The sequence below is a fragment of the Triturus cristatus genome, chromosome 6, assembly GCF_964204655.1.
Source record: "Triturus cristatus chromosome 6, aTriCri1.1, whole genome shotgun sequence".
Classification (NCBI taxonomy): Eukaryota; Metazoa; Chordata; class Amphibia; order Caudata; family Salamandridae; genus Triturus; species Triturus cristatus.
Genome location: NC_140589.1, coordinates 1542191360 through 1542204710, shown reverse-complemented (window position 1 = coordinate 1542204710; position 13351 = coordinate 1542191360). Strand labels below are relative to the sequence as shown.

The following is a 13351-nucleotide window of genomic DNA, read 5'->3' as shown; positions in this document are numbered from 1 at the left end:
GAATAGGCTGATGTCAGGCTTCGTAAGCCGCGCAGAGAATGAGACAAAGTTCATGGTCACAGATGCAGGCTCAGACTGGAGTTTTCAGAGGCAGAAGGCAAGAAGAGTTTGATGACAGAATCAGGGCCTGCTTGCCTGGACTGTAAAATGGCATAAGTGAACCATATAAAGCCTGTGGCCTTTCATACTTAGGAATGGAATATCCGGCCTATTCATGGCGGATCTGACAGAGGACATGTTGACGGTGGACGCACATGTGTTTGCGTCTTCATAACTGGAACTGGAGGGAACATACATGTACTTGTGATTCATACATGAAACCGTTGGGGTCCAAGATAGGGGACATAACTGATCAGAAAAATCCATATTTCCACACTCTGTATCCACTAAAAATTTCTGATCCTGCCCAAGTATGGTGGCTAGTATATAGGGTCCTGACTGGTCTACAGGTATCTCAACTGGTCCTCCTTGTCCTACGCTGTCCTAGGCAAAATGTGTTCCCACAGCTTCCTCTAAGTCCCAATCCTCCATAGAATATTGATTATATCGTTGATCAAAATAATTTCCTGACCTATTTCTCTCTGGAGGTTGAACCTGCTGTGGCTGCTGTTGGGGAGCTGAAGTCCCCCAGCTACCATTCACTTGTCCCCTTCCTCTCCCACCAGCAGCTAAAACAGGACATTCGGAACGCCAATGTCCTTTCTCCTTGCAATAAGCACATTGATCCAGTCCTAGTGCAGTTTGTCTACTCGGTGGCCCTACTGGAGGTGTTTGTCTGAAATTCTGACCATAGGTTTGACCACGACCTCGACCTTTGGGTCCATAGGCCTGGCTCATCATTACCTTTAGTTTTCAATTATTTTAGTTTTCCTTCTTTCCGTTCTTGCTCAGAGGTCACCTGATTCTGATAATACTGAAACATATCTAATATAGCTTTCGGGGTTACTGAAGCCCATGTACTCAGAATTCTTTAAGCGAACAGATATCTCGGGAAGTAAATTTCCCACGAATCGATCTACAAATAAATGTGCGCCCATAGGTGTAGATGTATCTTGCCCACTAAAATTATGGAACACTTCCTCAAAGCGAGTAAAGAAATCAGGGACGGCCTCTCCCTGTTTTTGTTTACAAGCAGTGAGAAGTACCCAATCTATTTTCCTGGCCGGAACCATCGTTTTTATGTAAGTAAGTATGTTACCAGGAAGATCCAGTATAAGCTGACTAGGTGTCTGACCAGGTTTCCTATCCCTGTCGGCTGCTATGATGACAGCCCAATCTCCTCCTAAGTCAACAGCATGATCCTGCTTCCGAGTAAGTTGTCACATGGCAGGATCATACCAAAAAGCATATCAATATCAGTTAAGGTCATGACACAGGAATCAATGGCTGCCTGTACATCATCATAAAATCCTCTAGGGTTTTTCCGTTTGTCTGGTAAAGAGGCTTTTAAAGTGAGTACAGCCGTCCTTTTCCAGGGCGTATATATCCAATTGTACAAAAAATGGGCCCTAGCATCGGGACTATTAGGGTCATCATTATCTGCATTCTCTGTTCCAGGAATGAACTGAGGCGCGGCTTCCCTCCTAGGTCTCATTCAATGAGAGGAAGAAAGTTCATTACGATATCCAATTATCGTTGCTATGGCAGTGTTAATTCTACTTACAGGGAAGGCTCCTATCGGGCACTGTTGATTATTAGCTCTAACATCATCCGGACCATTTTGTCCTGTAGTCATCTCCCATTGGACCATAAGTTGATGTGAAAGCTTATTTATGAGACAAAGAAGCTCGCCCTCGGAAAAATCTTGTATCTGATCTATCATTTCTCCTACCTCCATTTCTAGATCACTCAACCAATTTAATACCATCAACCTTATCGCATCCTGACGTGATTGAGAAACAGTAGAACGAAGAATTTGAGGGGTCAAGACAGATACAGCAAGTACGGGATCGTAAATCATTTTGGGTGCAGTGGCCTGGGATGAAAGCGCAGTGGCCTGGGATGGGGGGGGTAAGGGATGTACCGGTATTGGTTGGAAAATAGGGAGCTGGACAACTGCGGGCAAAGGAGGTGGAGCCGTAGGTACAGGGGGAAACGACATTTGGTGGTCCAGGTGGAAGCGGTGTTAAAGGTACATATGGGGGGGGTCGTTCAATCAATAATCCATCAATATCTGAATCCACATCTTCTTGGTGGATTTGTGCTTCTACTGTCGGTCTGACTTTAAATTCCTTCGATATTAGCAATTTATGCTCTCGATCTAAACATTCCTTTTTCTCCTGAACTTCATTATCCTTCAATTCGTTATACTGCTGATACTCTGTCTTCCTTTCCTGTTTCCTTTGTACCTTCTCTGCCTTGAGCTGCCGCTCCTTTACTTCCTTCCTCCACATACGCAAACTGTCAAACATAGCTGGCCTAACTTTCTTTAAAAACAATCGTTTCTCTAAATACTCATGTTTGTGATGGTCCATTGTTCCCTCTAATGGCCATTGCAACTGGGGATCCCCTTTTGTATATTTGTTCCACAATGCATTATACATGATGGGACAAATACCATATTTGATGTAAATCTCAAAATTCGGCGTACCTTCTGGTGGCGCCGACTGACTTGCTACCAAAATGCTTTGCTCATCGCAGCAGCAGCAACAAAACGTCCAAAGCGTACTAAATACAGGAATGTTATATAAGATATAAAAAACTTATAAACAGAGAGAAATAAAAAATATTCTCATATCACCTGTAAGAAAAATGTTAGTCAAAACAAATAGCAAGTTCCAAAACAGATTCCAAATTCCCAAAACAAATTTCAAGCAGATTCCGAACGGATACCAAACAAATGCCAAGCAAATTCCAAATAAATTCCAGGCAAATACCAAACAAATTCTAACCAAATGAACCGGTTCAATACAGATCTACCTTATGTGTAGTCTTCAACTCCCACCTGTCGATCCACCCTGATCCAAAAAATATGACCGTCCGAGGGCCCCAGTCAAGGCCAGCAGCCGCCAGGAAGATCAGAGTCGGAGAGCTGAAAAATCACCTTGGACCACGAGAAACACTAGTCTCTTCAGGTGGGGCGCCCCTCAGTGAAGTACATCTTACTGACACACTCATTCCCCAGTCCGACTGCAAGCCTTTGATGGGGCCCCACGTCTGAGAGCCAATTTGTGGAAGCAGATTATTGATAACCCAGTGGTGTAGGGTCACCTCTTCCTCCACAGGTTCTTAACAAGTAAGGAGGAATCGACACTGGAGCAAAGTACAAACCATAGGTCATTTATTAGCATTCATAAATGGGGCCTCGTCCGACAGGCACCATAGAGTTACCCAAGGAGGAAGCACACCGAACAATGGTTACATGGGTTTTTATAGCAAGAGAGCACAAACAAGGGACGCCCAGAGGTAAATAGAGCATTGGGAAAAAGACACAAATGAGGTACCAGTAAGAATCAACAGCCTTGGTGCCTTATGCAATTGTCGCGTCCTGAAGCTGCACAATAAGATATGCTATCTGGGTAAACTTTACTTGAGGCTTTACCACTGTCTGAAAATAAAAAACCCAAGCAGACACCAGCTGTTCTTTTGCGCTGACTTTGCATGTATACACAGCCTACAGTGCCCCAATCTAGATTCTTTACTCATGTTTATACAGATGCAGTATAAACACAGTAAACTTCTCGGGTCTAAACAAACTTAAAGCAATGGCACAAAGAAAAGAATGAAAAGTAGATCTGTGTCTCAATAACAAAAACCTAATAAGGGAGCAATCCCTTTTTAGGACGAATGCCCTCACTCACAAAAGGTGACATGCTTCATCATTTGGGCTTTCTCCTCCCAGTGGGAAAACCTAGTGCCACTGAGGGCTACAACCACCTCACTGAGAGGTGGGAGCTCAGGGATGTTTTCAATTATGCATAAAATCTGGATGCTAAAATCCCAAAGAAGAGCAATGAAGTGATGTGAGGGTGCAGCTAAAAAAAGTGAGTGAATGAAGTATGTGAAACTAAAACTACCTAGTGCAGATGAAAAGGAATTTTATTAGCTCATCTGTACTGGCAGGAATAAAAAGCAGTGCAAAGCAGAATCTATTGAAAGCTGCTTGATTGAAAAAAGGTCGACATGTTTCAGCCATCAACCATCTTACAAGTATGTCTGGCTTTCTTCGGGACCAAAGAAACAAAGCTGCTGCTGTGAAGTGCAAAAATGATAATAATAAAATTGATTTTTTTAGATACACAACCAGTAATCCACTTGCGGATTCAGTATCACTGGAACTTGTCTAAAAAGAAAGACACAGAAAAACACATAATCATTCTAATTTCTAAAGTCATGCCAAATAATTACTATATTGTATGAGGATAATTCTAGTAAATGCCTCAGACAAAATTTATTTAGGTCCTTTAGGGTACTTAAAGGTATGTTCACTCACCCAATTTGAAGGACAAGTGAGCCCGCCTCAACCTGGTTACAACTCAGGGAAGGGAGCCTGCTCTGAAAAAACAAGAAAACGTTCAACAATTATGCTATGTGAGAAGTAAGGATGTGGAAGTGGTGTTAAGGACCACCAACAAACATGGACAGATACAGAAGTACAGAAATATAACAATGGCACTATCAAAAAACAAATGATCTGGACAGTCATGAAAAGTGTACCCAAGCCTTATCCATAAAGATAAAGGTCTCTAAAGTATATGCATCTGAGTCCAAAGCTCTTCACTTAACAGCAATGCAATACCATTAGCAGAAAACATGCTAATATTCACACACATCTACATATAAAGAAAGTTGGAGGTATCTAAAATCACAACCACCAAACTCTCTCAACAATCGCCCATGGTTGCGATAAAAATACCAAAGGTAATTAAGGAGAGAAATAAATACACATAGTCCCCACAAAAATGCTAATGCAGATCGTGCCACCAATGATTAATGTGCTGGGAGCAATGTTGAGCAAACCTACAAAAGCAAGTCGGTTAATGAAACCTACAGCAGTGTGAATCATGCTTGTTATAGAACACTTAGTCACACACATCATTCACAAAAGGACTGAGTAAATCATGCCTCTCTCCAACTATTTATATGTACAATTAACTGCTCTATATCTGTAAACGGTGCTATCTCTGTCATGTGCGTTATACCACACACGTGGTAGCCGATATCCATTGTGAGGGCTAGCGAAAATATGCCACTGCTCGATCGTAAGTGTATATAACTGCAAAATCACACTTTCGTTAAAAAGACATATGTTGTAATAATGTCACTAATACTATAAAGGATTAAGGTATACTAAACTGAAGCAGCCTTGCTTTGCTCCAAATACCCTTCGTTAGCAAAAAGGAGATTAGCAGTATAAACCAAAAGTAACAAATTAGATCGAGTCAACAATCCAACGGATAAAAATTATTGCAAGGCTCTTCTCACAGCCCACCCAACTCACCTCTCCGTCGGTACTCCATTGTAGTACAGAAATTGCAACCGGAGGTACCGACGAGGGCGATTAGTTGTATTTAAGTAGCTGCATCGATTGCCTACGTCGTCGCGGCAAGGACCCCCATAGGTGTCTTACTGGGATGCCTGTTAGACTAGTAGACATGCGCAAAAAAGCAGTGTTCTAAACCGCGCATGGCGAATGCTTAAAATGTTATGCTGTATTCCCAACCTTATCAGTGTTGTACTCACGATCACAATTATCTGCACCTCATAAGTTGCTCCAGACCAAACATCAAACACAAAAGTGTCAAGAATTATGATGGAAAACATGATATGGGTAATTACTTAGCAAACCTGCAGGGACTTATAGTCCTTTTTAACTTAAATTATCCCCATTATGGTGTAAAAAAAATTAACAACACCGCTAATCTATATTTAGAGAAGCAAGTGCTCTAGTGTGACCAGATGTTAATAAAAGGGAGTAAATGTGATATCATCTTAAAGAGACAACCAAGGAATGTCTTCGTTGAGTCCTAATGTATCACTTTTGATACGAAAAACCCAACGTTGTTCTCTTCTAAATAAAAATTTAGAGATATCAGTAATGTGTATCATAATGGGGATAATTTAAGTCAAAAAGGACTATAAGTCCCTGCAGGTTTGCTAAGTAATTACCCTTATCATGTTTTCCATCATAATTCTTGACACTTTTGTGTTTGATGTTTGGTCTCGCGCAACTTATGGGGTGCAGATAATTGTGATCGTGAGTACAACACTGATAAAGTTGGGTTGGGAATACAGCATAACATTTTTAACATTCGCGCATGCGTGGTTTAGAACACTGCTTTTTTGCGCATGTCTACTAGTTTAACAGGTATCCCAGTAAGACACCTATGGGGGTCCTTGTCGCGACGACGTAGGCAATTGATGCAGCTACTTAAATACAACTAATCGATCGCCCTCGTCGGTACCTTCGGTTGCAATTTCTGTACTACAACGGAGTACCGACGGAGAGGTGAGTTGGGTGGGCTGCGAGAAGAGCCTTGACAATAATTTTTATCCGTTGGATAGTTGACTCGGTCTAATTTGTTACTTTTGGTTTATACTGCTAATCTTTTTGCTAACTAAGGGTATTTGGAGCAAAGCAAGGCTGCTTCAGTTTAGTATACCTTAATCCTTTATAGTATTAGTGACGTTTACAACATATGTTTTTTTAACGAAAGTGTGATTTTGCAGTTATATACACTTGCGATTGAGCAGTGGCATATTTTCCCTAGCCCTCACAATGGATATCGGCTACCACGTGTGTGGTATAACGCACATGTCAGAGATAGCACTGTTTTCAGATATTGGGCAGTTAATTGTGTATATATAAATAGTTGGAGAGAGGCATGATTTACTCAGTCCTTTTGTGAATTATGTGTGTGACTCTAAGTGTTCTATAACAAGCATGATTCACACTGCTGTAGGTTTCATTAACTGTCTTGCTTTTGTAGGTTTGCTCAACACTGTTCCCAGCACATTAATCATTGGTGGCACGATCTGCATTAGCATTTTTGTGGGGACTATGTGTATTTATTTCTCTCCTTAATTACCTTTGGTATTTTTATCGCAACCATGGGCGATTGTTGAGAGAGTTTGGTGGTTGTGATTTTAGATACCTCCAACTTTCTTTATATGTAGATGTGTGTGAATATTAGCATGTTTTCTGCTAATGGTATTGTATTGCTGTTAAGTGAAGAGCTTTGGACTCAGATGCATATACTTTAGAGACCTTTATCTATATGGATAAGGCTTGGGTACACTTTTCATGTCTGTCCAGATCATTTGTTTTTTGATAGTGCCATTGTTATATTTCTGTACTTCTGTATCTGTCCATGTTTGTTGGTGGTCCTTAACACCACTTCCACATCCTTACATCTCACATAGCATAATCGTTGAACGTTTGCTTGTTTTTTCAGAGCGGGGCTCCCTTCCCTGAGTTGTAACCAGGTTGAGGTGGGCTCACTTGATCTTCAAATTGGGTGAGTGAACATACCTTTAAGTACCCTAAAGGACTTAAATACATTTTGTCTGAGGCATTTACAAGAATTATCCTCATACAATATAGTAATTATTTGGCATGACTTTAGAAATTAGAATGATTATGTGTTTTTCTGTGTCTTTCTTTTTAGACAAGTTCCAGTGATACTGAATCCGCAAGTGAATTACTGGTTTTGTATCTAAAAAAATTACTTTTATTATTATCATTTTTGCACTTCACAGCAGCAGCTTTGTTTCTTTGGTCCTGAAGAAAGCCAGACATACTTGTAAGATGGTTGATGGCTGAAACATGTCAAACTTTTTTCAATCAAGCAGCTTTCCATAGATTCTGCTTTGCACTGCTTTTTATTCCTGCCAGTACAGATGAGCTAATAAAATTCCTTTTCATCTGCAATAGGTAGTTTTAGTTTCACATACTCCATTCACTCACTTTTTTGCGCTGCACCCTCACATCACCACATTGCTCTTCTTTGGGATTTTAGCATCCAGATTTTATGCATAATTGAAAACATCCCTGAGCTCCCACCTCTCAGTGAGGTGGTTGTAGCCCTCAGTGGGACTAGGTTTTCCCACTGGGAGGAGAAAGCCCAAATGATGAAGCATGTCACCTTTGGTGAGTGAGGGCATTCGTCCTAAAAAAGGATTGCTCCCTTATTAGGTTTTTGTTATTGAGACACAGATCTACTTTTCATTCTTTTCTTTGTGCCATTGCTTTAAGTTTGTTTAGATCTGAGAAGTCTACTGTGTTTATAGTGAATGTTCATTGGGGAATAACTTCTTGCAGGTCTTTAAATATTCATTCCCTTGGACCCCCCCCCCCCCCTTTTTCAAAGTCTTTTTGTGTGTTGTAAATATACAGATGCAGTGCCAAGGAAAGAGCCGGGCTGGAAGTAGGGCAGGGGTGAAAAATGGATGAGGCATAACTTAATCAAAAAATGAGAGAATAAGATTTTACATTTTAACAACGCCACTTTGAATGCCTCCCAAAGTGTACTTTCCTCCTTTCCTCCTTCACTGAACCAGTAATGTGCTGAAAATATTCTTTAATGATGTCCCTCACATCACTACGGAAGGTGGTGTCTGTTAGTGCCCATTGTCTGGGTCGCCATTTGAATGCCCTTCTTACTGCATGAATTCATGTCAAGGTGATCAGAATGGGTGCATGGTCCGACTGCGTACTTGTCATGTGTTACATGGAGTGTACCACAGAAGTTGAGTCTGGACTGCATATTATGTGCATAAGATGTGTATGTACCTTCCGGTTACCTTTCCCTTCAGAAATCTACGAGTCCATGCTCTGTCATTTTTGCTTGCAATATTGATGAGGTTACACATCTGTATATTATCGCCCACTTGGACTTCATGTTTTTCTTTATCATGGCTGTGGACTCCATACCCAATAGATCTCAGTTTCACCATGATCTCTCGCCTTCTGACTTCCTAGTTGGACCTCGCGAGGTGAGCCTTGTCACCTTGCTGATCCCAACTGCATAATGAGACTTGCCTCCTAGCACCTAAGCCCCTAAGACGTTCTTCAACTCCTACTTTGGGTCCTCACCTGAATAAACTGTCAGAAAGAAGGTGCAAGTTTGAAGCAATTGCCGCATCCTCCAGCTTTCAACCTGAAACTACAAGTGCATGGAAGTGATAGCACAGTTTTTGAACTCCTATTAGTGTTCCTGATCCTTTGTTACACCTGAGATTTGTGTTGCTGCATCCCCCACTGGTTTTGATACCTAATATAATATTTTCTTGTTGGTCTCCAGCTGTGTGGGAAAAGTTTACAGTTTGGCTCCTGTGCTGATATATTGTCTCCACGTTTTGTATGATCACTATCCTTAAAAGAGATTCCTCTGGAGAGATCACTGAACCCAATGCACGTGCATCTGTAAACCTCTCCTTCTTAGTGGGAAGTGCGGGGTTAAAAAAACTTGATTTTGCCTGTCCGACTAGATCATCTTTTCTCGTCCCGCAAAGGCACTGATATCCTCATGCCTTCGGAAACCAAACAAGTAGACAATGAGGCCACCTTGTACACCAGCACCTTGCTGACAAAAAATAAGCTAAAAAGAAAACTTAGGACAGCAATGAGATTTGCCTCCCTATTATCAGCTTCTTCATCCAGATTCTCTTCCCTGCAAGTGGTCCAGTTGCATGTCTTTGTGTCCCCTCTTCTGAAGCACTTTCCAATGCACTATAGCTTGTGCCAGTCAATGCAACATTTTGGTTTACTCCGTAAATCAACAAGCAAACAGTTGCCCCTCAGCACACAACATTTCTGCATCTGTGCTCCTTTGGTGCTGTCCTCTCCGCTAAGTGGCTCTCATCCACAGCAAGATCATTTGGGAAAGTTACACTGATTGGCAACCATATGAAATTCCACTACATTCTGCCAGCCTTGCAGCTATGAGCAATATTCCAATATTAAACCTATGTCTGGTCCTCCGTAATTTACTGAAACCTTGTTGGGTTATGGGCCATAATCCTATTCTTTGGCTTGTACTATGGCTCATTGAACCAGCAATGGCAAGTTTTGTGACTGTGGCCACCATCCAATCAGCTGTACCTTGCTCCAACAATACAAGCCCCCAAAATCGCACCCCTTCATTTCTGAAATCATACCCACCACTAGAAACTAGATTGTGTAATTAATGTCAGCAGTAATAGGGAGGCACCTCTCTGCGCCATCAGCATCTGCCTATTTGGAAAGTGCAGCACAAGGCAGAAAACATTGGAAAGGATTTTTAAACTTTTTACCTACACCAATCAAGGCTGTTAACATCTCCGCATTCCCCTGGAGATGGTACCAGCCCTTATCGGACTTGATGCAGAAATTTGCAGTAAACCTCACTGGATACAAAGGGCACTTTAGAACAAGGGATTCCTAGTTTCCCGTCAGAAAATGAGTGGGACGGCAGATGTGTCAAATCCCACAGCCCACAGATATTACCATAACCCATCTATGACTAGATGTTTGGTTGAGATTGAGTGGCCTCAAACCAAATGTCCAACAAAAAATAATTCACCTCTGTCATGAGTTCAGTATTGCCCTTAAAATCCCCCTCCGTTATGACTCATCCTGCCTGAATCCACAACTGTGTGAAATGGGAGTTGTGACACTATAAAGTTGATCTAATCCTTTTTCTTTCTAATATTCGTCTGGTAGATCAGGGCGGCAAACTGGCAGAGTTTGATGTTTGAATTTATTAAGCAAGAATAAGGTTAAAATTGTAAAAGAAAATGGCGTTTCCATATGTATTTTTCCCTTTGAAAATCTTAATGATTTCCAACTACTGAGGACTGGCATGTAAAACTTGTAGCTCTTACATTAATCTGAAGAGGAAGCAGTTACTTATTGTTGAAGACAACGAGCCTTTCGTAACGAGTCAGACCAATTAAATAATAAAAAGGAATACAACTATAGGATTTAATGACTCTCATATGCATCTTCATAAACAAGAAGACTACAAGTAATCTTAATGACATTTTGGCATGTCCTACCAGATCTGCGATCAAGCAAACTTATTTTCTACATTAATTCCTCACAAAAGTGGAGACTTTCACAGTCATTTTCATTGATGTATTGAGTCTCTTGGATTTCAAATGCATGTTTCACATTTAAACCAAATCATATCCCACAGTGAAATAGAAGGCATGTTTTGCAGCAGTGCAAGGATGCATGGTAGTGGGTGTGCAGGGGGAAGAAGCCTTATTCTATATTAATGTAGTTCTCTATTTTTTTATTTTTTTAAATGTTTTTAATTTGCAGTTGTACAACCATATTACATGGCTTCTGTTCCATTTGACTCTCATGGTGTTGTGATTTGGTGTTCGATTAAATCAAATTAAATGAATTGGCCTGATTTCCTTTTTCAATTGTGAAAGATTTATATGTCAGGCCATTAATTTCTTACTGTCTGATGTTATTAGGTTGAAATCACCTGGGATGAAACTGATAACGATCGCCTGAGTACGTTAAACAGGACATTTAAAAAGGATGAAATTCTAGACATGGATTTTCAGGCATATTTGGCTTCATCAAGTGAAGAAGAGGCAGAGGAAGAAGAACAGTCAGATAAAGGTATTTATTTTTATTCCGAGATTGAGCTAACCCACAGGCGAATGAATCCAGAATCATATAGCATAATTTTTATGTCAAGTAAAATAGTTGGGAGGATAGTCCATCGTAGACAGGGTGTCAGAGCCTTGCAAAATATAAATGGATGTTAGAAAGGTTTTAGATTTACTAGATCATTAGTTCAAAATGTAGGTCTCCAGACCACAAAAAGTAACTACCAAAGACTAAGCCACAAAATGCATGAATGTAGAGATTTATTGGGATTGTAATGCTTAGCAAATACTTTAAAATATATTGTAGACCCATTAAGTGTAAGCACCATAAGTTGAGTTATGCCACGAAGGAAGCCAACAAGGCATTGTAGGGCTGTGGCTTTCTTAAATATTTGTTACAGTTAAAATGCAGCATAGTTTTGAAAGAGTTGCAGATCATTTATGAGGTGTGATGAAATACTTGTATGCCAACTTCCTGAATAATCCTCTCAACAAAATACATGAGGTTGTGTTACAATATAGAAGCTTTTGCACATGTAGCACATACTTTATGGAAGAAAAATAAGTATGGACCGTTAAATTCACCCATCATAAAATGTTATCACGGCTCATGTGAACTCGCAAAAGGAGATAATCCTTTTTATGCACAGTAAAAATACAGAGGTGTAGGAAAACTTGATAAGGATCATTGTTTCGAACTTATCAATAAGAACTACATTTTAAGTTGATGTTTACTAATGTTCATTCACTCTCAAGGAATAACCAATGTGTCAGAAATAAATGAAGTAACCTAACTAAAGGAAGGACTTCTTACAAAGCCCAGTATCATCATCAAAGACATAAGCCAGCCAGAAGACTACTCCGGATGTCACACAGAGATCAAACTGACTATAAAAGAGCGTGGTACAAAGGGAGAAGCTACAAGAGACTCCACTGAGTATATCAGGTCTAGTCACAAGGAAATCTAAGATTTCAAATATACCAGAGTTAAAAGCAGAAGAAGCAAGTTCAGAGCTGTGCCTGACTCAGCACTGTCATGGAAGCTATAAATTAAATTTAGTGTGAAGTTTATAAAAAAAATTAAAATTCCCTTTCTTTTCAACCATTTGCTCAGATACAGTACACATAATTCTCTACATCCAAGTAAACACCGGTTTAGTCACAACGGTTGCTTTCCTTCCCCGAAGCCATGGAATATCAAAGATCCATCATCAATCTCTTCAATATCCCTTATAACCTTCCCACCCTCCCCAGACCTTCTCCCACTTTCTAGGGCAGTACCAGCTTTGATATATAACCTTCTCGGCTTGACTGCACCAATCTAGATTCTGTTCCCAAGCCCCCAGCCTCTGTGGGTTAGCTTTGCCCCACGCTCTAGCCACGTTCCTTTTGGTCACCACAGCTGCAGTCATGAGCCACAATTTCCGGTATTTGAGCCATGGCTTCTCACCCGAGACGCATAGTATAAGCCATCTCGGTTCTAGGGGGACTTCTCTACCTGAAACTTCTGACATAACTTTAGTGACCTCTTTCCAGTATCCTCGGGCTCTCCCAAAGAATGTGGAAAAATGAGTCTACAGCTCCACCACCCCTCACGCACTTATCCGTTAAACCACATCCCAGTTTGTTGAGGAGCAATATAGAGGAATAGGACCTGTGTAGCATTCGTAGCTGCACCAGCCGGAAGTGTGATCTTATGGCCACCTCCCTCGGTCCCTGCAGTGCCCCTGCCCAGTCTTCTCCTAACGTGCCTATTTCCGCTTCCCATGCCTCTTGCAGTGAAACTAGGGGGTCCGGCAAGTTA

General features: G+C 40.9%; 1 protein-coding gene across 3 annotated transcripts in view; it reads left to right on the top strand.

Annotated features, from left to right (window-relative positions):
• ESF1 (ESF1 nucleolar pre-rRNA processing protein) overlaps positions 1 to 13351 on the top strand; it is a 387155-nt gene that overhangs the window by 137042 nt on the left and 236762 nt on the right. For all 3 annotated transcript variants that reach the window (XM_085612700.1, XM_085612701.1, XM_085612699.1), the window contains exon 8: positions 11407 to 11557. In XM_085612700.1, the coding sequence (XP_085468826.1) occupies positions 11407 to 11557 (151 nt within the window). The remainder of the gene's footprint in view (positions 1 to 11406; positions 11558 to 13351) is intronic.